General features: G+C 43.9%; 1 protein-coding gene across 2 annotated transcripts in view; it reads right to left on the bottom strand.

Annotated features, from left to right (window-relative positions):
- The window catches only part of LOC139764290 (uncharacterized), a 450,745-nt gene that overhangs the window by 23,847 nt on the left and 404,056 nt on the right, over nucleotides 1-22,842 (bottom strand). For both annotated transcript variants that reach the window (XM_071690773.1, XM_071690774.1), the window contains one exon: nucleotides 8,314-8,422. In XM_071690773.1, coding sequence (XP_071546874.1) covers nucleotides 8,314-8,422 — 109 coding nt within the window. The remainder of the gene's footprint in view (nucleotides 1-8,313; nucleotides 8,423-22,842) is intronic.

The raw sequence follows: 22,842 nt of genomic DNA, 5'->3' as shown, positions 1-22,842 counted from the left end.
ATTTGGTCTCCCTCTTCTCCTCGTTCCCTCCACCTCCGACACATATATCCTCTTGGTCAATCTTTCCTCACTCATTCTCTCCATGTGCCCAAACCATTTCAAAACACCCTCTTCTGCTCTCTCAACCACGCTCTTTTTATTTCCACACATCTCTCTTACCCTTACGTTACTTACTCGATCAAACCACCTCACACCACACATTGTCCTCAAACATCTCATTTCCAGCACATCCATCCTCCTGCGCACAACTCTATCCATAGCCCACGCCTCGCAACCATACAACATTGTTGGAACTACTATTCCTTCAAACATACCCATTTTTGCTTTCCGGGATAATGTTCTCGACTTCCACACATTTTTCAAGGCTCCCAAAATTTTCGCCCCCTCCCCCACCCTATGATCCACTTCCGCTTCCATGGTTCCATCCGCTGACAGATCCACTCCCAGATATCTAAAACACTTCACTTCCTCCAGTTTTTCACCATTCAAACTCACCTCCCAATTGACTTGACCCTCAACCCTACTGTACCTAATAACCTTGCTCTTATTCACATTTACTCTTAACTTTCTTCTTCCACACACTTTACCAAACTCCGTCACCAGCTTCTGCAGTTTCTCACATGAATCCGCCACCAGCGCTGTATCATCAGCGAACAACAACTGACTCACTTCCCAAGCTCTCTCATCCCCAACAGACTTCATTCTTGCCCCTCTTTCCAAGACTCTTGCATTTACCTCCCTAACAACCCCATCCATAAACAAATTAAACAACCATGGAGACATCACACACCCCTGCCGCAAACCTACATTCACTGAGAACCAATCACTTTCCTCTCTTCCTACACGTACACATGCCTTACATCCTCGATAAAAACTTTTCACTGCTTCTAACAACTTGCCTCCCACACCATATATTCTTAATACCTTCCACAGAGCATCTCTATCAACTCTATCATATGCCTTCTCCAGATCCATAAATGCTACATACAAATCCATTTGCTTTTCTAAGTATTTCTCACATACATTCTTCAAAGCAAACACCTGATCCACACATCCTCTACCACTTCTGAAACCACACTGCTCTTCCCCAATCTGATGCTCTGTACATGCCTTCACCCTCTCAATCAATACCCTCCCATATAATTTACCAGGAATACTCAACAAACTTATACCTCTGTAATTTGAGCACTCACTCTTATCCCCTTTGCCTTTGTACAATGGCACTATGCACGCATTCCGCCAATCCTCAGGCACCTCACCATGAGTCATACATACATTAAATAACCTTACCAACCAGTCAACAATACAGTCACCCCCTTTTTTAATAAATTCCACTGCAATACCATCCAAACCTGCTGCCTTGCCGGCTTTCATCTTCCGCAAAGCTTTTACTACCTCTTCTCTGTTTACCAAATCATTTTCCCTAACTATATATATATATATATATATATATATATATATATATATATATATATATATATATATATATATCACTCATCAAAACATTTCTAAAGGCAGAAACTGTAAAATCACCACCCTTTCTTCTCACCTCCTCTCACTACCAGGTACAAAATCGCTAACTCATAGTCTACTTTTGTTCAAACATCAACCTTTAACCACTTTCTTTAAGCTAACATTACTAACACTCCCACGGTTCCTTCTTGGGCATTGAACTGCAGTGAGTTTTACGATTAGAAAATTCCTGAACCATTCCGCCCACATTGTCCTCCAACTTCAAAATTCCACTTGGAGCCAGAATTACCAGGATTTTATCACCAGACAGCACCTGTTCCCTTTGTGTTATCTACGTTCCAGCAGAACAACATTCAGGCACTCTAGCCTGAGTCCTCGAGGTCAAATCACACCTTGGCACTTCCTCTTCCTCCTTTTTCCTGGGTTTTTGAAGAGTGGTAATACAGGAGAAGGTAAAGGTTTCTAGCCCTCCACAAAAATCCAGGCCTTTTTTCAGTCACGTCACACACACACACACACACATATATATATATATATATATATATATATATATATATATATATATATATATATATATATTATATATATATATATATGTATATCATCCCTGGGGATAGGGGAGAAGGAATACTTGCCACGTATTCCCTGCGTGTTGTAGAAGGCGACTAAAAGGGAACGGAGCTGAAGGGGGCTGGAAATCCTCCCTTCCAGTTTTTTTTAAAAATTTTCCAAAGGAAGGAACAGAGAAGGGGGCCAAGTGAGGATATTCCCTCAAAGGCCCAGTCCTCTGTTCTTCACGCTACCTCACTAACGCAGGAAATTGCGAATAGTATGAAAGATATATAAATATATATATATATATATATATATATATATATATATATATATATATATATATAAATAGACTGTGTTTTTCCCAAATTTCTAGGAATACAAGTGGACCTCCTGAACTTATTGGCTGCTACATATGGAAATTACAAAGAAAAAAAATTAATCAGCCGGATTACCAATAATAACATGAAAACATCAAATCCACGACGCTATACCTGAAAATATACATATTAATAAAGTCAACCACAAATTTCTAAGGGAGAGCGAATGCTCCTGTCGGCAAAATTACCATTTCGACTTAGAAATCGGGGTTTCCTGTTGGGAGTTGGGACGGAAGCACAAGTATTTTGTAATAGAAATGTGGATCAGAATCGTCTCCCCCCCAAAAAAAAATAATTTCCCACGAGCCAAAATGAACCTAAAATTCACTGTCTGAAATGGTAAACATCGCCTTCACCCTCTGTACGTCCTGGCAAATTACCTGATTTACGCGGTATTTTGGGCCCAGCAGAGCCTCCAGCACGTGACCCTCGCCCCGACGACATGATGGAGGTCATAATATCACTTTTACGTCTCCAAATTACTGTCTTGTGGTAAAAAAACAATGTAATTAAAGTTTCCCAAAGTTTAAGACGTCTTCTTGGAAAGGACCGCCATGATGCCTGCGATCGCATGCCTGATTGGCTGAGGGACTGACTGGCACTCGGAAAGCTCTTCGCTGATTTGCTGAGGGACTGACTGGCACTCAGAAAGCTCTTCGCTCATTGGCTGAAACTCACAGAGCTCTTCGCTGATTGGCTGGTGAAATAAACAAACCCCCCCCCCTCATGTCTTTCTCTCAAGTTAAGATCATAATTATGAACGTAAAAAAAAAAAGTTTTTCAAACATCTAGACTTAAATTTAGGCCTTTATTATCTGATCTTTCAATATCCTAACGATAATATGTCTCTAATTTATTTAAAACCGAGTTCCCCCCTTTTCATAGTTCAAAAACATCCGCCATTATTTTTCCCAAATACGAAAAACACCCGCCATTTTTTTTTTCCAAATGGGACAAATTCATGGCGTCACTTCTGTTAAGACGGTCACGAACACAGATTCAGGAACGTATGACCAGAAAAGCATTTAGAGGATTATAATCGCTCGACTACGTCGCCTATCATAATTCTCAAAGGCGTATGTTAATGACATGAATGCAATCCACAAGGATTTCAAAGGTTTTCGTTCATCAGGGAACGTAAAGGCCATAAACACACACACACACACACACAGACACACACACACATATATATATATATATATATATATATATATATATATATATATATATATATATATATATATATATATATTCATACTATTCGCCATTTCCCGCGTTAGCGAGGTAGCATTAAGAACAGAGGCCTGGGCCTTTGAGGGAATATCCCCTATCTATCTATCTATCTATATATATATATATATATATATATATATATATATATATATATATATATATATATATATGTTTACCAAATGGCGTCCTAGCTTCGTCTCTTCGATGTATATCAACTGGCTTAATATTTCTCTCTTGTGTCTCCCCTGATGATGTGATTATGACACGAAAGTGCACTTGGCAACTTATCGTGTTTCATTTTCCCCCGTAGACTCATAGGAATATATATATATATATATATATATATGCTTGTGGGAGGCATCTACCTATCATAGACGAGATTTCGCCATGAGAGAGAGAGAGAGAGAGAGAGAGAGAGAGAGAGAGAGAGAGAGAGAGAGAGAGAGAGAGAGAGAGAGAGAGAGAGAGAGCCAGGCCCACAGATATGACCCGGCGCGTCCACAAACCGTGGTAAACACGGCAGAGAACACACGCATTAAGCCACCTGCAGGTTGAAAGGGGGGCGCGGGCGCGGGCGCGGGCGCGCGCTGATACCACAACGAACCCTTCTTCTTCTCTCCACCCCCCGCGCCCCCAGGGGCCTCCCGGAGAGAGAGAGAGAGAGAGAGAGAGAGAGAGAGAGAGAGAGAGAGAGAGAGAGAGAGAGAGAGAGAGAATGTATATGTATACATATTCATGGCTGAATACACTGTTCGGCCATGTGAGGGCGCCACACGGCGCATGGCAATGTGTATGTGAACCAACGCGCGCATCCTTGGTTCGACCCCCCCACAACCCCTCCCCCACCTTGATTCAACCCCACAACCCCCTCCCCACAACCCCAACCCCTCTCCCCACCTTGATTCAACCCCACAACCCCCACCTTGATTCAAACCCCCCCACACAACCCACAACCCCTCCCCCACCTTGATTCAACCCCACAACCCCTCCCCCACCTTGATTCAACCCCACAACCCCTCCCCCTCACCTTGATTCAACCCCACAACCCCCAACCCCTCCCCCACCTTGGTTCAACCCCACAACCCCTCCCCCACCTTGATTCAATCCCACAACCCCTCCCCCACCTTGATTCAACCCCACAACCCCTCCCCACCTTGATTCAACCCCACAACCCCTCCCCCTCACCTTGATTCAACCCCACAACCCCCAACCCCTCCCCCACCTTGGTTCAACCCCACAACCCCTCCCCCACCTTGATTCAACCCCACAACCCCTCCCCACCTTGATTCAACCCCACAACCCCTCCCCCTCACCTTGATTCAACCCCACAACCCCCAACCCCTCCCCCACCTTGGTTCAACCCCACAACCCCTCCCCACCTTGATTCAACCCCACAACTCCTCCCCCACCTTGATTCAACCCCACAAACCCTCCCCCACCTTGATTCAATCCCACAACCCCTCCCCCACCTTGATTCAATCCCACAACCCCTCCCCCACCTTGATTCAATCCCACAACCCCTCCCCCACCTTGATTCAACCCCCCACACAACCCCCAACCCCTCCCCCACCTTGATTCAATCACACAACCCCTCCCCCACCTTGATTCAACCCCACAACTCCTCCCCCACCTTGATTCAATCCCACAAACCCTCCCCCACCTTGATTCAATCCCACAACCCCTCCCCCACCTTGATTCAATCCCACAACCCCTCCCCCACCTTGATTCAATCCCACAACCCCTCCCCCACCTTGATTCAACCCCCCACCAACCCCCAACCCCCACCTTGATTCAACCTTCCCACCCCCAAGCTCTCCCCCACCTTGATTCAACCCCCCCACCAACCCCCACCTTGATTCAACCCTCCCACCCCAAGCTCTCCCCCACGTTAATTCAACCCCCCCACCAACCCCCACCTTGATTCAACCCCCCCACCAACCCCCAAGCTCTCCCCCACCTTGATTCAACCCCCCACCAACCCCCAACCCCCACCTTGATTCAACCCTCCCACCCCCAAGCTCTCCCCCACCTTAATTCAACCCCCCCACCAACCCCCAACCCCCACCTTGATTCAACCTTCCCACCCCCAAGCTCTCCCCACCTTAATTCAACCCCCCCACCAACCCCCAACCCCCACCTTGATTCAACCCTCCCACCCCCAAGCTCTCCCCCACCTTCATTCACCCCCCCACCAACCCACCAACCCCCACCTTGATGTCAACCCTCCCACCCCACAGCTCTTCCCCCCTTACCTTGATTCAAACCCCCCCACCAACCTCCAACCACACACCTTATTCAACCGCCCACAAACCCCCAAGCACTCCCCCACCTTACATTTCAACCCCCCCCACCAACCCCCAACCCCCACCTTGAGTCAACCCCCCACCACAACCCCACCTTGATTCAATCCCCCTCGAACTCCCCACAACCCCTCACCCCACCTTGATTCAACCCCACAGACCCCCCCTCCCCCGCACTTTGATTCACCCCACCAACCCCCAAGCCCTCCCCCACCATAATTCTATCCCACAACCCCCCAACCCATTCCCCCACCTTGATTCAACCCTCCACCCCAATCTCTCCCCCCCCTTGATTCAACACCCCCACCAACCCCAAACCCCCACCTTGAGTCAACCCTCCCACCCCCAAGCTCGTCCCCCACCTTGATTCAACCCCCCCCACCGACCCAACGCCCCACCTTGATTCAAACCACTCCTCCCCCAAGCTCTCCCCACCTTTATTCAACCCCCCCACCCAACCCCCACCTTGATTCAACCCTCCCACCCCCAAGCTCTCCCCCACCTTAATTCAACCCCCCCACCAACCCCCAACCCCCACCTTGATTCAACCTTCCCACCCCCAAGCTCTCCCCCACCTTGATTCAACCCCCCCACCAACCCCCAACCCCCACCTTGATTCAACCCTCCCACCCCAAGCTCTCCCCCACGTTAATTCAACCCCCCCACCAACCCCCACCTTGATTCAACCCCCCCACCAACCCCCAAGCTCTCCCCCACCTTAATTCAACCCCCCCCCACCAACCCCCAACCCCCACCTTGATTCAACCCTCCCACCCCCAAGCTCTCCCCCACCTTGATTCAACCCCCCACCAACCCCAAACCCCCACCTTGATTCAACCCTCCCACCCCCAAGCTCTCCCCACCTTAATTCAACCCCCCACCAACCCCCAACTTGATTCAACCCCCCCACACAACCCCCAACCCCTCCCCCACCTTGATTCAATCCCCCTCGAACCCCCACAACCCCTCACCCCACCTTGATTCAACCCCACAACCCCCTCCCCCCACTTTGATTCAACCCCACCAACCCCCAAGCCCTCCCCCACCTTGATTCAATCCCACAACCCCCAACCCCTCCCCCACCTTGATTCAACCCCACAACCCCCTCCCCCACTTTGATTCAAACCCCCAACCCCCAACGCCCACCTTGATTCAAACCCCCCCACACAACCCACAACCCCTCCCCCATCTTGATTCAACCCCACAACCCCTCCCCCTCACCTTGATTCAATCCCACAACCGCCTCCCCCCACCTTGATTCAATCCCACAACCCCCAACCCCTCCCCCACCTAGATTCAACCCCCCAAAACCCCCACAACCCCTCCCCCACCTTGATTCAACCCCACAACCCCTCCCCCTCACCTTGATTCAATCCCACAACCCCCAACCCCTCCCCCCACCTTGATTCAACCCCCAAAACCCCTCCCTCACCTTGATTCAACCCCACAACCGCCTCCCCCACCTTGATTCAACCCCACAACCCCTCCCCCTCACCTTGATTCAATCCCACAACCCCCAACCCCTCCCCCCACCTTGATTCAACCCCCCCAAAACCCCCACAACCCCTCCCCCCTACCTTGATTCAACCTACAACCCCTCCCCCACCTTGATTCAACCCCCCTCGAACCCCCAACCATTCCCCCCCTGGTCCTGCCTACTCAATACACCAGCGTACAACCATCCCAAAAATACGACACACACACATACACACACACACACATACACACACACACACATACACACACACACACACACACACACACACACACACATCCCGTTTTTAATTTTCCAAAAGAAGGAACAGAGAAGGGGGCCAAGTGAGGATATTCCCTCAAAGGCTCAGTCCTCTGTTCTTAACGCTACCTCGCTAACGTGGGAAATGGCGAATAGTATGATAAATATCTATCTATCTATCTATCTATCTATCTATCTATATATATATATATATATATATATATATATATATATATATATATATATATATATATATATATAATTTTTTTTTCATAATCGCCATTTCCCGTGTTGGCGAGGTAGCGTTAAGAACAGAGGACTGGGCCTTTGAGGGAATATCCTCACTTGGCCCTCTTCTCTGTTCCTTCTTTTGGAAAATTAAAAAAAAAAAAAACGAGAGGGGAGGATTTCCAGCCACCCGCTCCCTCCCCTTTTAGTCGCCTTCTACGACACGCAGGGAATACGTGGGAAGTATTCTTTCTCCCCTATATATATATATATATATATATATATATATATATATATATATATATATATATATTGGCCTCGCTTGGCGCGTCGTACGATAGAAGTACGATAGGGATAGAAAACGCTGGGGGTTTTTTCTGGGTGCTAGAGGGGGGACGACGGGCGGACTTACGAATTCACTTGGTTGTTCCTTGCGACCAGGGACGTAAGGCAGGGCTGTTGCGCGTCCCTCTCCTCATCGCTGTAGTCTGGTTCGGGAATCATTGCGCCGTACACAACGTCTGCAAGGGAAAAGAAAAATGGAAAATGAAAAGAAAATTGGAAAATGGAAAAATAATGATGATTAAGTGTCTCCAACACAGACAATCAAACCTCAAGATATATCATTTGTTTACGACGTTAACCACGCATCTAGCGATCCACTGGCACTCTGTTCTATATAACATGGCACTCTGTTCTATATAACATGGCACACTGTTGTATATAACATGGCACATTGTTGTATATAGCATGGCATACTGTTCTATATAACATGGCACACTGTTCTATATTGCATGGCACACTGTTCTATATTGCATGGCACACTGTTCTATATAGCATGGCATACTGTTCTATATAACATGGCACACTGTTGTATATAACATGGCACATTGTTGTATATAGCATGGCATACTGTTCTATATAACATGGCACACTGTTCTATATAACATGGCACACTGTTCTATATAGCATGGCATACTGTTCTATATAGCATGGCACACTGTTCTATATAGCATGGCACATTGTTCTATATAACATGGCACACTGTTCTATATAGCATGGCACACTGTTCTATATAGCATGGCACACTGTTCTATATAGCATGGCACACTGTTCTATATAGCATGGCACACTGTTCTATATAGCATGGCACTCTGTTCTATATAACATGGCACTCTGTTCTATATAGCATGGCACACTGTTCTATATAGCATGGCACTCTGTTCTATATAACATGGCACACTGTTCTATATAACATGGCACACTGTTCTATATAGCATGGCACACTGTTCTATATAACATGGTACACTGTTCTATATAGCATGGCACATTGTTCTATATAGCATGGCACACTGTTCTATATAACATGGCACACTGTTGTATATAACATGGCACATTGTTCTATATAGCATGGCACACTGTTCTATATAACATGGCACATTGTTCTATATAGCTTGGCACACTGTTCTATATAACATGGCACACTGTTCTATATAGCATGGCACACTGTTCTATATAGCATGGCACACTGTTCTATATAGCATGGCACAAGCTATGCAACATGCATCATCTCCCAATCTAAACTTATCTATGCAGAAATGCAAACCAAAAGAAAATGGGAAGAGGGGGGGTTTGTTTGCTCGTGGTAACTGAAAACGGGCGAGAGGAAGTCACAGACTTCTCACTTCCAAACATTTCCCAGTTCTTACAAAAAAAAAATGAAATTAATCAGCTCACAGTTTTAACATAGGATCATCCAAATTGTCTATAGACAATCCAATTAACAAAGGAACCCGGCTAGAATGTGTAAAAATACATCGTACCACGCGCCAAGCGAGGCATATATATATATATATATATATATATATATATATATATATATATATATATATATATATATATATATATATATATATGCCTCCCTTTAGGGAGCTGTGGTTTCGGGCATTATTGCATGACAGCCAGAGACTGAGTGTGAACAAATGGGGCCTTTGTTGTCTTTTCCTAGCGCTACCTCGCACACATGAGGGGGGAGGGGGATGTTATTCCATAAGTGGCGAGGTGGCGATGGGAATGAATAAGGGCAGACAGTATGAATTGTGTGTATGGGTATATATGTATATGTCTGTGTGTGTGTATATATATGTGTACATTGAGATGTATGGGTATGTATATGTGCGTGTGTGGACGTATGTATGTATGTATGGGGGTGTGTTGGGCCATTTCTTTCGTCTGTTTCCTTGCGCTACCTCGCAAACGCGGGAGACATCGACAAAGCAAAATAAAATAAATAATAAATAAATAATATATATATATATATATATATATATATATATATATATATATATATATATATATATATATATATATATATATTCCTATGAGTCCGCGGGGAAAATGATGTGATTATTACACGAAAGTGCACTTGGGAGCTTTTCGTGTTTCATTTTCCCCCGTGGACTCATAGGAATATACTGGATCACGCGCAAAATTGTGATCCTTTCCAATATATATATATATATATATATATATATATATATATATATATATATATATATATATATAAATATATATATATATATATATATATATATATAATATATATATATATATATATATATATATATATATATATATATATATATATATATATATATAATATGGCTTCCTAATACCTACAAATACAACGAAAACGATACTATAATATCCAAAAAATTCGATCAAATTCTAATTTGCTCTACTAAAATAACAAGCAAAAAATAGACCCGTCTCCCAGTCAAAATCTAAGCTTCAATTTCAAAATACGTGTACAACACCCCTCACTCACTCACCCCCCCACTTCTAAATAAAAAAAAAAATAAATAAGGAAAATACGAAAATAACATACGCATGCCATGCAGTATGCGTATATATATATATATATATATATATATATATATATATATATATATATATATATATATATATATATACGCCTCGCGCATTTCAAAATCTGCAAGTCCAACTGAGAATAGCCAGGGTGGAAAAAAAAAATTAAAAAAATACGAAACAAAAAAAAAAATGTTTTGAATGTCAGTTTTTTTTTTTGTTATGTTTGAATATGTCAGTTTTTTTTTTGTTTTTCCTTTTTTTTTTTTTTTAGGTCTTTCTGTAAGTTTAAGATGACTACTGCATTGTTGGAGGTGTGGGAGGGGGGGGGGGGGTTAGTTACGCGAGGTTTCATAGCACCGAAACCTAATTATGGTATTGAATACCCTAATACTATGTTTTAAAAATGAAGAGTAGTTAGGTTAAAATGAAGAGTCGTTAAATGAACAGTAGTTAGGTTAAAATGAAGAGTAGTTAAATGAACAGTAGTTAGGTTAAAATGAAGAGTTGTTAAATGAACAGTAGTTAGGTTAAAATGAAGAGTAGTTAAATGAACAGTAGTTAGGTTAAAATGAAGAGTAGTTAAATGAACAGTAGTTAGGTTAAAATGAAGAGTAGTTACATGAACAGTAGTTAGGTTAAAATGAAGAGTAGTTAAATGAACAGTAGTTAGGTTAAAATGAAGAGTAGTTAAATGAACAGTAGTTAGGTTAAAATGAAGAGTAGTTAAATGAACAGTAGTTAGGTTAAAATGAAGAGTAGTTAAATGAACAGTAGTTAGGTTAAAATGAAGAGTAGTTAAATGAACAGTAGTTAGGTTAAAATGAATAGTAGTTAAATGAACAGTAGTTAGGTTAAAATGAAGAATAGTTAAATGAACAGTAGTTAGGTTAAAATGAAGAGTAGTTAAATGAACAGTAGTTAGGTTAAAATGAAGAGTAGTTAAATGAACAGTAGTTAGGTTAAAATGAAGAGTAGTTAAATGAAGAGTAGTTAGGTTAAAATGAAGAGTAGTTAAATGAAGAGTAGTTAGGTTAAAATGAAGAGTAGTTAAATGAACAGTAGTTAGGTTAAAATGAAGAGTAGTTAAATGAACAGTAGTTAGGTTAAAATGAAGAGTAGTTAAATGAAGAGTAGTTAGGTTAAAATGAAGAGTAGTTAAATGAAGAGTAGTTAGGTTAAAATGAAGAGTAGTTAAATGAACAGTAGTTAGGTTAAAATGAAGAGTAGTTAAATGAACAGTAGTTAGGTATTAAAATGAAGAGTAGTTAAATGAACAGTAGTTAGTGTAAAATGAATGATGTATGTTAAATGAACAAGTAGTTAGTTAAAATAAGATAGTTAAATAACAGTGTTAGGTTAGAAGTGAAGAGTTGTTAAAGGGGAAAAGTAGTTAGGTAATAAAATGAAGATATTAAAATGAACAGTATTAGTTAAAATATAAGTAGTATAAATGTAACAGTAGTATAGTTAAAATCAGAGTATTAAATGAACAGAAGTTTGTTATAAATGAAAATAGTTAATGAACATAGTTAAGGTTAAAATAGAAGTAGTTAAATGAAACATAGTTAGGTTAAAGATGAAGAGTATTAAATGAACAGTATTAGGTTAAAATAGAAGAGTAGTTCAAAGAACAGATTAGGTTAAAATGAAGAATAGTTAAATGAACAGTAATTAGGATTAACAATGAAGGAGTAGTTAAATGAACGAGTTAGTTAGGATTAAATAAGAGAGTTAAATGAACGGTTAGGTTAAAATGAAGAGTTTTTAAATGAACATAGTTTTAAAAAAGAAGAGTAGTTTTAAAAGAACAGTATTGGTTAAAAAGAAGGTTTGTTAAAAAGAACAGTAGTTATTAAAATAAGAGTTTGTTAAATGAAATTGTTAGGTTTTAAAAAGAAGAGTGTTTAAAAGAAAAGTAGTTTGGGTTTAAAAAAAAGAGTAGTAAAGAACAGTATTAGGTTAAAATGAAGAGTTTTTAAATGAACAGTAGTTTTGGTCAGCACTAATCTATTTTAATATTAGGTTGGTGTGGGGTGGCAGAGGAAGGCAAGTCCACCTTCCCCCCCAATATAATATATAATAAATATTAATATATATATATATATATTATAACATCATGTATGTGTGTGTGGTGGGTTTGGGCCATTACTTTCGCCTGTTTCCTTGCGCTACCCTCGCTAACGCGGGAGACAGCGACAAAGTATAATAAATAAATAAATAAAAAATAAATAAATAAAAAATATATATATATATATATAATATATATATAATATATATATATATATATATATATATATAATATAACATCTTCACTATATCACTAACATCTTCACTATATCACTAATATCTTCACTATATCACTACACGAACAAATGCTATATCTAACCTTCTAGATAAGAGCAAATATATGCTCACTAGAACCTTCTAGAAATCTAGAAAATACGCGCGGAGGAAAGAGGGGGGGGAGGACTCAAGCACTGAAGCAGGGTCGATAATGAAGAAAAAATACGCGTCGGGAGGAAACGGGGCGCGAACGCACGACACGGCCAAAAAAAAAATCGGTTAACGCTATAGCTAAACAACGGTATTTAATGCATTTAACAGTAGGCTGGCGATCGGATTAACCCGATAAAACGGGAGATTAACCCGATAAACGGGAGATTAACCCGATAAACGGGAGATTAACCCGATAAACGGGAGTTAACCCGATAAACGGGAGAGTTAAAAGACCTCTGGTTAAAGCGATTAACCCGATAAACGGAGAGATAAACCGTATTAACGGGAGTAACCCGATAAATTACGGTGAGAGTTAAAAGACCTTTCTTGGGTTTAAGGCGATTAACCCGATAAACGCGGAGATTACCCGTAAAACGGGAGAGTTAAATAAGATCCTCTGGTTTTAACGACGACAAAATTGATTTACAATCTGTTACGTCTGAAGCCGTTGAAATCGGCCGGTGTTACGTTTGAGCCGTTGAAATCGGCTTGCTGTTACGTTTGAGCCGTTTGAAATCGGCTGCTGTTACGTTTGGACCGTTTTGAAATCGGCTGCTGTTACGTTTGGACCATTTGAAATCGGCTGCTGTTACGTCTGAAGCCGCTTCAAATCGGCTGCTGTTACGTCTGAGCCGTTTGAAATCGGCTGCTGTTACGTCTGACCGTTTGAAATCGCTGCTGTTACGTCTGAGCCGCTTGAAATCGGTACGTCTGCGTTACGGGGTTTTAAGCCGTTTAAAATCGGCTGCTGTTACGTTTAAGCCGCTTGAAATCGGCTGCTTTACATCTGAGCCGCTTGAAATCGGCCCTGTTACGTTTAAGCCGCTTGAAATCGGTGCTGTTACGTTTAAGCCGCTTGAAATCGGTGCTGTTACGTCTGCGCCGTTTTGAAATCGGTGTTGTTTACGTTGAGCCGTTTGAAATCGGCTGCTGTTACGTCTGAGCCGCTTGAAATCGGCCGTTACGTTTGAGCCGCTTAAATCGGCCGCTGTTACGTTTAGAGCCGCTTGAAATCGGCTGCTGTTACGTTTAAGCCGCTTGAAATCGGTTGCTGTTACGTCGAGCCGTTTGAAATCGGCTGCTTTACGTTTAAGCCGCTTGAAATCGGCTGCTGTTACGTTGAGCCGCTTGAAATCGGCTGCTGTTATTTAAGTCGCTTGAAATCGGCTGCTGTTACGTTTGAGCCTCTGAAATCGCTGCTGTTACGTTTGAGCCGCTTGAAATCGGCTGCGTTACATTTGGGCCCTTGAAATCGGCTGCTGTTATCTGAGCCGCTGAAATCGGCTGCTGTTCCGTCTAGCGGGGTGAAAGCGCGTCTGGTGTCGTACGTTCGTACCACAGAGTAGGGGGCTGCGCCTGCGCAGGAGGAGGTGTGGGTGATGGGGGCGGGTGAGGGAGGGAAAGGGAGGGAGTATAGTGATGGTGTGAGGTCTAGTGAGGGAGGAAGAGGGAGGGAGGAAGTATAGTGATGGTGTGAGGTCTAGGAGGGAGGGAAGAGGGACGGAGGGAGTATAGTGATGGTGGGAGGTCAAGTATTACCTCGAGGAGGAGGTGGGTGATGGGGACTGGGTGATGGAGGGAGTAATAGTGAGGTGAGGTAGAGAGTCTGAGGAGGGTGAGGATGTGAGGGAGGGAGAGTAGGGAGGGAGTATAGTGATGGTGTGAGGTCAAGTGAGGGAGGGGAGGGAGTAATAGTGATGGTGTGAGGTCAAGTATTACCTCGAGGAGGAGTGGGTGATGGGACTGGGTGAGGGAGGAGTATAGTGATGGTGTGAGGTCAGTATTACCTCGAAGAGGAGTGGGTGATGGGGAAGGGTGAGGAGGGAAGATGGGAGGGAGTATAGTGATGGGTGGGTCGAGGGAGGAGGAGGAAGAGGGAGGAGGGAGTATAGTGATGGTGTGAGGTCAAGTATTACCTCGAGGAGGAGTGAGAGATGGGTGATGGGAGAGAAGGGTGAGGGAGTATAGTGATGTGTGAGGTCAAGTATTACCTCGAGGAGGAGTGGGTGATGGGGATGGGTGAGGGAGTATATGTGATGGTGTGAGGTCAAGTATTACCTCGAGGAGACTGGGTGATGGGGGAATGGGGGAGGGAGTATAGTGATGGTGTGAGGTCAAGTATTACCTCAAAAAAAGGCAGGTGGGTGTTGAGGAATGGGTGAGGGAGGGAAGAGGGGGGGAATTTTAAAATTTGATTTTTTTGGGTTTCAAATTATTACCTCGGGGAGGAGATGGGTGATGGGGAGGGGGGGTTTGGGAGGGAGTTTTATTTATTGGGTGCGAGGTCAAGTATTACCTCGAGGGGGAGGTGGGTGATGGGGACTGGGGAGGGAAAAAAGGGAGGGGGAGTATGGTGATGGTGTGGGGGTTCAAGTATTACCTCAGGGGAGGAGGTTGGTGAGGGAGGGGGGGAGTTTTGTAGGGTTTGGGGGGGTCAAGTATTCCCCTTAAAGGGGATGGTGGGTGGGGGAGGAGGGAAATGGGTGAATGTGAGGTCAAGTATTCCCTCGAGGAGGAGGTGGGGGGTGGGGGGGGAGGGATTTTAAAGTGATAAAGTGGGGTCAAGTATTCCCTGAAGGAGGTGGGGGTTTATGGGGGGGGGAAAAAAGGGGAAAGGGTTTTGGGGTCAAGTATTCCCTGACCCTGCTGCTCGAAAAAAAGGGGCCAACTTCTCTCTGATATTTTGGCACCTCCTCACGGGGGCCCCCAAAATTTATTTCTTCAGGGGCTTTTTATACATAGACCTGCAGAAAACCCCCTAAATTTTTAATATATAATAAAAAAAATATTTTAATTTAACCTTTTCCCTTTGGGGGGAAATTTATTTATGTTTTTGTTTATTTTTTATATACACTAGCCCTTTTTGCCCCTTCGATTTAATAAAAATTTCTTGAGCGCCAAAAAATTATTCGAGGGGGGGGTTTAAAGGGAAGGCCACAGTTGCCATACACAAAAAACTGAAAAAAAAACACAAAAAAAAAAGAACTTTTTTTTTTTTTTTTTTTCTTTTTTTTTTTTTTTTTTCCCAAATTTTGTCGAACTGGCTCAAAGATGAGGTATATAAAAAATGAAGCTGGTGTGAACCAGGCCCCACAAAAATTATTATAAAAAAATAAAAAAAATACCAGTATTCCGGGAAAATTATTGGGGGGGTATTTTATTGAGAGGGTGAAGGCATGTACAGAAGGGATCAAAATTGGGGAAGAGCAGTGTGGTTTTTAGAAGTGGGTTAGAGGAAAGTGTGGAAAAAAGGGGGGTTTCTTTTGAAGAAAAGTAAAGTTAGAAATACTTAGAAAAGCAAATGGATTTGTATGAAACCCTTTATGGATCTGGAAAGGAAATGGGTAAGATGCTCTGTGGAAGGTATTAAGAAAAAAATGGGGTGGGAGGCCCAAATTGTTAAAAAGCATTTAAAAATTTTTATCGAGGATGTAAGGGATGTGTCCCTGAAAGGGAAAAAGGGAAAATGATTGGTTCTCGTGAATTAGGTTTTCGGCGGGGTTTTTGTGATGTCTCCCCTGGGTTTTTTAATTTGTTTTATGGGGGGTTGGGGGGGTTTTTTAGGGGGGAAAAAAGGGAAAAAGCAAGAGTTTTGAAAGAGGGGCAATTTTGAAGCCCGTTGGGGTAAAAGAGCTTGGGAATTTGGGCAGTTTTTGTTGCCCGATGATACGGCTGGGGGGCTGTTCATGTGAGAAACTGGGAAAAGCTGGTGAAATGAAATTTGGTTTAAAATGTGTGGAAAAAAAAGTTAAGAGAAATGTAAAAAAACAAAGGGTTTTTAGGTACAGTAGGGGGGAGGGTCAAATCAAATTGGGGTGGTGAGTTTGAAAGGAGAAAAACTGGAGGGAAATGAAGTGTTTTAGATTTTCTGGGGGGGTGGAACTGTACGGATGGAAACCCTGGAAGCGGAAGTGGGTCAAAAGGGTGGGGGGGGGGCGAAAATTTTGGGAGCCTTTAAAAAAGTGTGGAATCAGAACAATTTTCTCGGAAAGCAAAAAGGGGTTTTGTTTGAAGGAATAGTGGTTCCAACAAAGTTGTATGGTTGCGGAAGGCGTTTGGGCCCATGGATAGAGATGTGCGCAGGAGGATGGATTTGCTGGAAATGAGATTTTGAGGGAAAAAGTTGGGGGTGAGGTGGGTTTTTCGAGTAAAAAAACCCTAAGAGTAAGGGGAGGGTGTGTGGAAAATAAAAAAACGTGTTTTAGAGAGCAAAAAGGGGGGGGGTTTTTTAAATGGTTTGGGCACCCTGGGAGAAGAGTGAGGAAAGATTTAAACCCAAAAGGGGTATATGTGTGGAGGTGGGGGGAACGAGGAGAAGAGGGAGACCAAATTGGGGGTGGAAAAATGGAGTGAAAAAGTTTTTTTTGTGATCGGGGCCTGAACATGCAGGAGGGTGAAATGGGGGGCAAGGGAAAAAGAGTGAATTGGGGGGGGATTTTTTGGGATACAGGGGTTGACGTGCTTCAGTGGTTGAATCAAGGGATGTGAAACGTCCGGGGGAAAACCCTGGAAAGCTGTGTAGGTATGTATATTTGCGGGGTGTGGACGTGTGTAAAGTACATGTGGGATTTGGGGGGGGGGGGGGGGGCCATTTTTTCGTCTGTTTCCTTTTCGCTACTCCCCAAAAGCGGGGGAAAAGCACAAATAAAAAAAAAAAAAAAAAAAAAAAAAAAAAAAATTTAAAAAAATATATATTTTTTAATATATATAATTATAAATATATATATTTTATATATATTATATATATATATATATATATATATAACATCTTCACTATATCACTAACATCTTCACTATATCACTAATATCTTCACTATATCACTACACGAACAAATGCTATATCTAACCTTCTAGATAAGAGCAAATATATGCTCACTAGAACCTTCTAGAAATCTAGAAAATACGCGTCGGGAGGAAAGAGGGGGGGGAGGACTCAAGCACTGAAGCAGGGTCGATAATGAAGAAAAAATACGCGTCGGGAGGAAACGGGGCGCGAACGCACGACACGGCCAAAAAAAAAATCGGTTAACGCTATAGCTAAACAACGGTATTTATATGCATTTAACAGTAGGGCTGGCGATTGAACCGATAAACGGGAGATTAACCCGATAAACGGGAGATTAACCCGATAAACGGGAGATTAACCCGATAAACGGGAGTTAACCCGATAAACGGGAGAGTTAAAAGACCTCTGGTTAAAGCGATTAACCCGATAAACGGGAGATAACCCGATAAACGGGAGTTAACCCGATAAACGGGAGAGTTAAAAGACCTCTGGTTAAGGCGATTAACCCGATAAACGGGAGATTAACCCGATAAACGGGAGAGTTAAAAGATCTCTGGTTAACGACGACAAAATTGATTACAATCTGTTACGTCTGAGCCGTTTGAAATCGGCCGGTGTTACGTTTGAGCCGTTTGAAATCGGCTGCTGTTACGTTTGAGCCGTTTGAAATCGGCTGCTGTTACGTTTGGACCGTTTGAAATCGGCTGCTGTTACGTTTGGACCATTTGAAATCGGCTGCTGTTACGTCTGAGCCGCTTCAAATCGGCTGCTGTTACGTCTGAGCCGTTTGAAATCGGCTGCTGTTACGTCTGAACCGTTTGAAATCGGCTGCTGTTACGTCTGAGCCGCTTGAAATCGGCTGCTGTTACGTTTAAGCCGTTTAAAATCGGCTGCTGTTACGTTTAAGCCGCTTGAAATCGGCTGCTGTTACATCTGAGCCGCTTGAAATCGGCTGCTGTTACGTTTAAGCCGCTTGAAATCGGCTGCTGTTACGTTTAAGCCGCTTGAAATCGGGTGCTGTTACGTCTGCGCCGTTTGAAATCGGGTGTTGTTACGTCTGAGCCGTTTGAAATCGGCTGCTGTTACGTCTGAGCCGCTTGAAATCGGCCGGTTACGTTTGAGCCGCTTGAAATCGGCCGCTGTTACGTTTAAGCCGCTTGAAATCGGCTGCTGTTACGTTTAAGCCGCTTGAAATCGGTTGCTGTTACGTCTGAGCCGTTTGAAATCGGCTGCTGTTACGTTTAAGCCGCTTGAAATCGGCTGCTGTTACGTTTGAGCCGCTTGAAATCGGCTGCTGTTACGTTTAAGTCGCTTGAAATCGGCTGCTGTTACGTTTGAGCCTCTTGAAATCGGCTGCTGTTACGTTTGAGCCGCTTGAAATCGGCTGCTGTTACATTTGGGCCACTTGAAATCGGCTGCTGTTATCTGAGCCGCTTGAAATCGGCTGCTGTTCCGTCTAGCGGGGTGAAAGCGCGTCTGGTGTCGTACGTTCGTACCACAGGAGGGGGCTGCGCCTGCGCAGGAGGAGGTGTGGGTGATGGGGGCTGGGTGAGGGAGGGAAGAGGGAGGGAGTATAGTGATGGTGTGAGGTCTAGTGAGGGAGGGAAGAGGGAGGGAGGAAGTATAGTGATGGTGTGAGGTCTAGGGAGGGAGGGAAGAGGGACGGAGGGAGTATAGTGATGGTGGGAGGTCAAGTATTACCTCGAGGAGGAGGTGGGTGATGGGGACTGGGTGAGGGAGGGAGTATAGTGATGGTGTGAGGTCTAGTGAGGGAGGGAAGAGTGAGGGAGGGAGTATAGTGATGGTGTGAGGTCTAGTGAGGGAGGGAGGGAGTATAGTGATGGTGTGAGGTCAAGTATTACCTCGAGGAGGAGGTGGGTGATGGGGACTGGGTGAGGGAGGGAGTATAGTGATGGTGTGAGGTCAAGTATTACCTCGAAGAGGAGGTGGGTGATGGGGAATGGGTGAGGGAGGGAAGAGGGAGGGAGTATAGTGATGGTGTGAGGTCGAGGGAGGGAGGGAAGAGGGAGGGAGGGAGTATAGTGATGGTGTGAGGTCAAGTATTACCTCGAGGAGGAGATGGGTGATGGGGAATGGGTGAGGGAGTATAGTGATGGTGTGAGGTCAAGTATTACCTCGAGGAGGAGGTGGGTGATGGGGAATGGGTGAGGGAGTATAGTGATGGTGTGAGGTCAAGTATTACCTCGAGGAGATGGGTGATGGGGAATGGGTGAGGGAGTATAGTGATGGTGTGAGGTCAAGTATTACCTCGAGGAGGAGATGGGTGATGGGGAGGGAGTATAGTGATGGTGTGAGGCCAATTATTACCTCGAGGAGGAGGTGGGTGATGGGGACTGTTGAGGGAGGGAAGAGGGAGGTAGTATAGTGGTGTGAGGTCAAGTATTACCTCGAGTAGGAGGTGGGTGATGAGGAATGGGTGAGGGAGGGAAGAGGGAGGGAGTATAGTGATAGTGTGAGGTCAAGTATTACCTCGAGGAGGAGATGGGTGATGGGGAGTGGGTGATGGGGAGGGAGTATAGTGATGGTGCGAGGTCAAGTATTACCTCGAGGAGGAGGTGGGTGATGGGGACTGGGTGAGGGAGGGAAGAGGGAGGGAGTATAGTGATGGTGTGAGGTCAAGTATTACCTCGAGTAGGAGGTGGGTGATGAGGAATGGGTGAGGGAGGGAAGAGGGAGGGAGTATAGTGATGGTGTGAGGTCAAGTATTACCTCGAGGAGGAGATGGGTGATGGGGAGTGGGTGATGGGGAGGGAGTATAGTGATGGTGCGAGGTCAAGTATTACCTCGAGGAGGAGGTGGGTGATGGGGACTGGGTGAGGGAGGGAAGAGGGAGGGAGTATAGTGATGGTGTGAGGTCAAGTATTACCTCGAGGAGGAGGAGGTTGGTGAGGGAGGGAGGGAGTATAGTGATGGTGTGAGGTCAAGTATTACCTCGAGGAGGAGGTGTGGGTGAGGGAGGGAGGGAGTATAGTGATGATGTGAGGTCAAGTATTACCTCGAGGAGGAGGTGTGGGTGAGGGAGGGAGGGAGTATAGTGATGATGTGAGGTCAAGTATTACCTCGAGGAGGAGGTGTGGGTGATGGGGAGGGAGTATAGTGATGGTGTGGGGTCAAGTATTACCTCGACCCTGCTGCTCGAAGAAGGCCAACTTCTCTCTGATACTTGGCACCTCCTCGACTGGGGCCCGAATGTATTTCTTCAGTGGCATTTTATACATAGACACTGCAGAAGAACCTCCTATATTATATATATAATATATATATATATATATATACCTGTTCCTTGGGGGAAATATATATGTATATGTATATATATATATATACACTAGTCCTTGACCCTCGAGTTTAATATAAATCTTGAGCGTCCAATATTATTCGAGGTGGGGAGGGAAGGCCACAGTTGCCATCACACAACACTGAAACAAAAACACACAAAAAAAAGACATTTTTTTCTTTTGTTTTTCTATTCTTTTTTTTTTTTTTCCAATTTGTCGAACTGGCTCGTAAGATGAGGTATATGTAAATGAAGCTGGTGTGAACCAGGCTCCCACACAAATATATATAAATAAATAAATAAATACCAGTATTCCTGGTAAATTATATGGGAGGGTATTGATTGAGAGGGTGAAGGCATGTACAGAGCATCAGATTGGGGAAGAGCAGTGTGGTTTCAGAAGTGGTAGAGGATGTGTGGATCAGGTGTTTGCTTTGAAGAATGTATGTGAGAAATACTTAGAAAAGCAAATGGATTTGTATGTACCATTTATGGATCTGGAGAAGGCATATGATAGAGATGCTCTGTGGAAGGTATTAAGAATATATGGTGTGGGAGGCAAGTTGTTAGAAGCAGTGAAAAGTTTTTATCGAGGATGTAAGGCATGTGTACGTGTAGGAAGAGAGGAAAGTGATTGGTTCTCAGTGAATGTAGGTTTGCGGCAGGGGTGTGTGATGTCTCCATGGTTGTTTAATTTGTTTATGGATGGGGTTGTTAGGGAGGTAAATGCAAGAGTTTTGGAAAGAGGGGCAAGTATGAAGTCTGTTGGGGATGAGAGAGCTTGGGAAGTGAGTCAGTTGTTGTTCGCTGATGATACAGCGCTGGTGGCTGATTCATGTGAGAAACTGCAGAAGCTGGTGACTGAGTTTGGTAAAGTGTGTGGAAGAAGAAAGTTAAGAGTAAATGTGAATAAGAGCAAGGTTATTAGGTACAGTAGGGGTGAGGGTCAAGTCAATTGGGAGGTGAGTTTGAATGGAGAAAAACTGGAGGAAGTGAAGTGTTTTAGATATCTGGGAGTGGATCTGTCAGCGGATGGAACCATGGAAGCGGAAGTGGATCATAGGGTGGGGGAGGGGGCGAAAATTTTGGGAGCCTTGAAAAATGTGTGGAAGTCGAGAACATTATCTCGGAAAGCAAAAATGGGTATGTTTGAAGGAATAGTGGTTCCAACAATGTTGTATGGTTGCGAGGCGTGGGCTATGGATAGAGATGTGCGCAGGAGGATGGATGTGCTGGAAATGAGATGTTTGAGGAAAATGTGTGGTGTGAGGTGGTTTGATCGAGTAAGTAACGTAAGAGTAAGAGAGATGTGTGGAAATAAAAAGAGCGTGGTTGAGAGAGCAGAAGAGGGTGTTTTGAAATGGTTTGGGCACATGGAGAGAATGAGTGAGGAAAGATTGACCAAGAGGATATATGTGTCGGAGGTGGAGGGAACGAGGAGAAGAGGGAGACCAAATTGGAGGTGGAAAGATGGAGTGAAAAAGATTTTGTGT

Source organism: Panulirus ornatus, chromosome 49 (genome assembly GCF_036320965.1).
Source record: "Panulirus ornatus isolate Po-2019 chromosome 49, ASM3632096v1, whole genome shotgun sequence".
Taxonomy (NCBI): Eukaryota; Metazoa; Arthropoda; class Malacostraca; order Decapoda; family Palinuridae; genus Panulirus; species Panulirus ornatus.
This window is presented reverse-complemented; position numbering and strand designations above follow the sequence as displayed.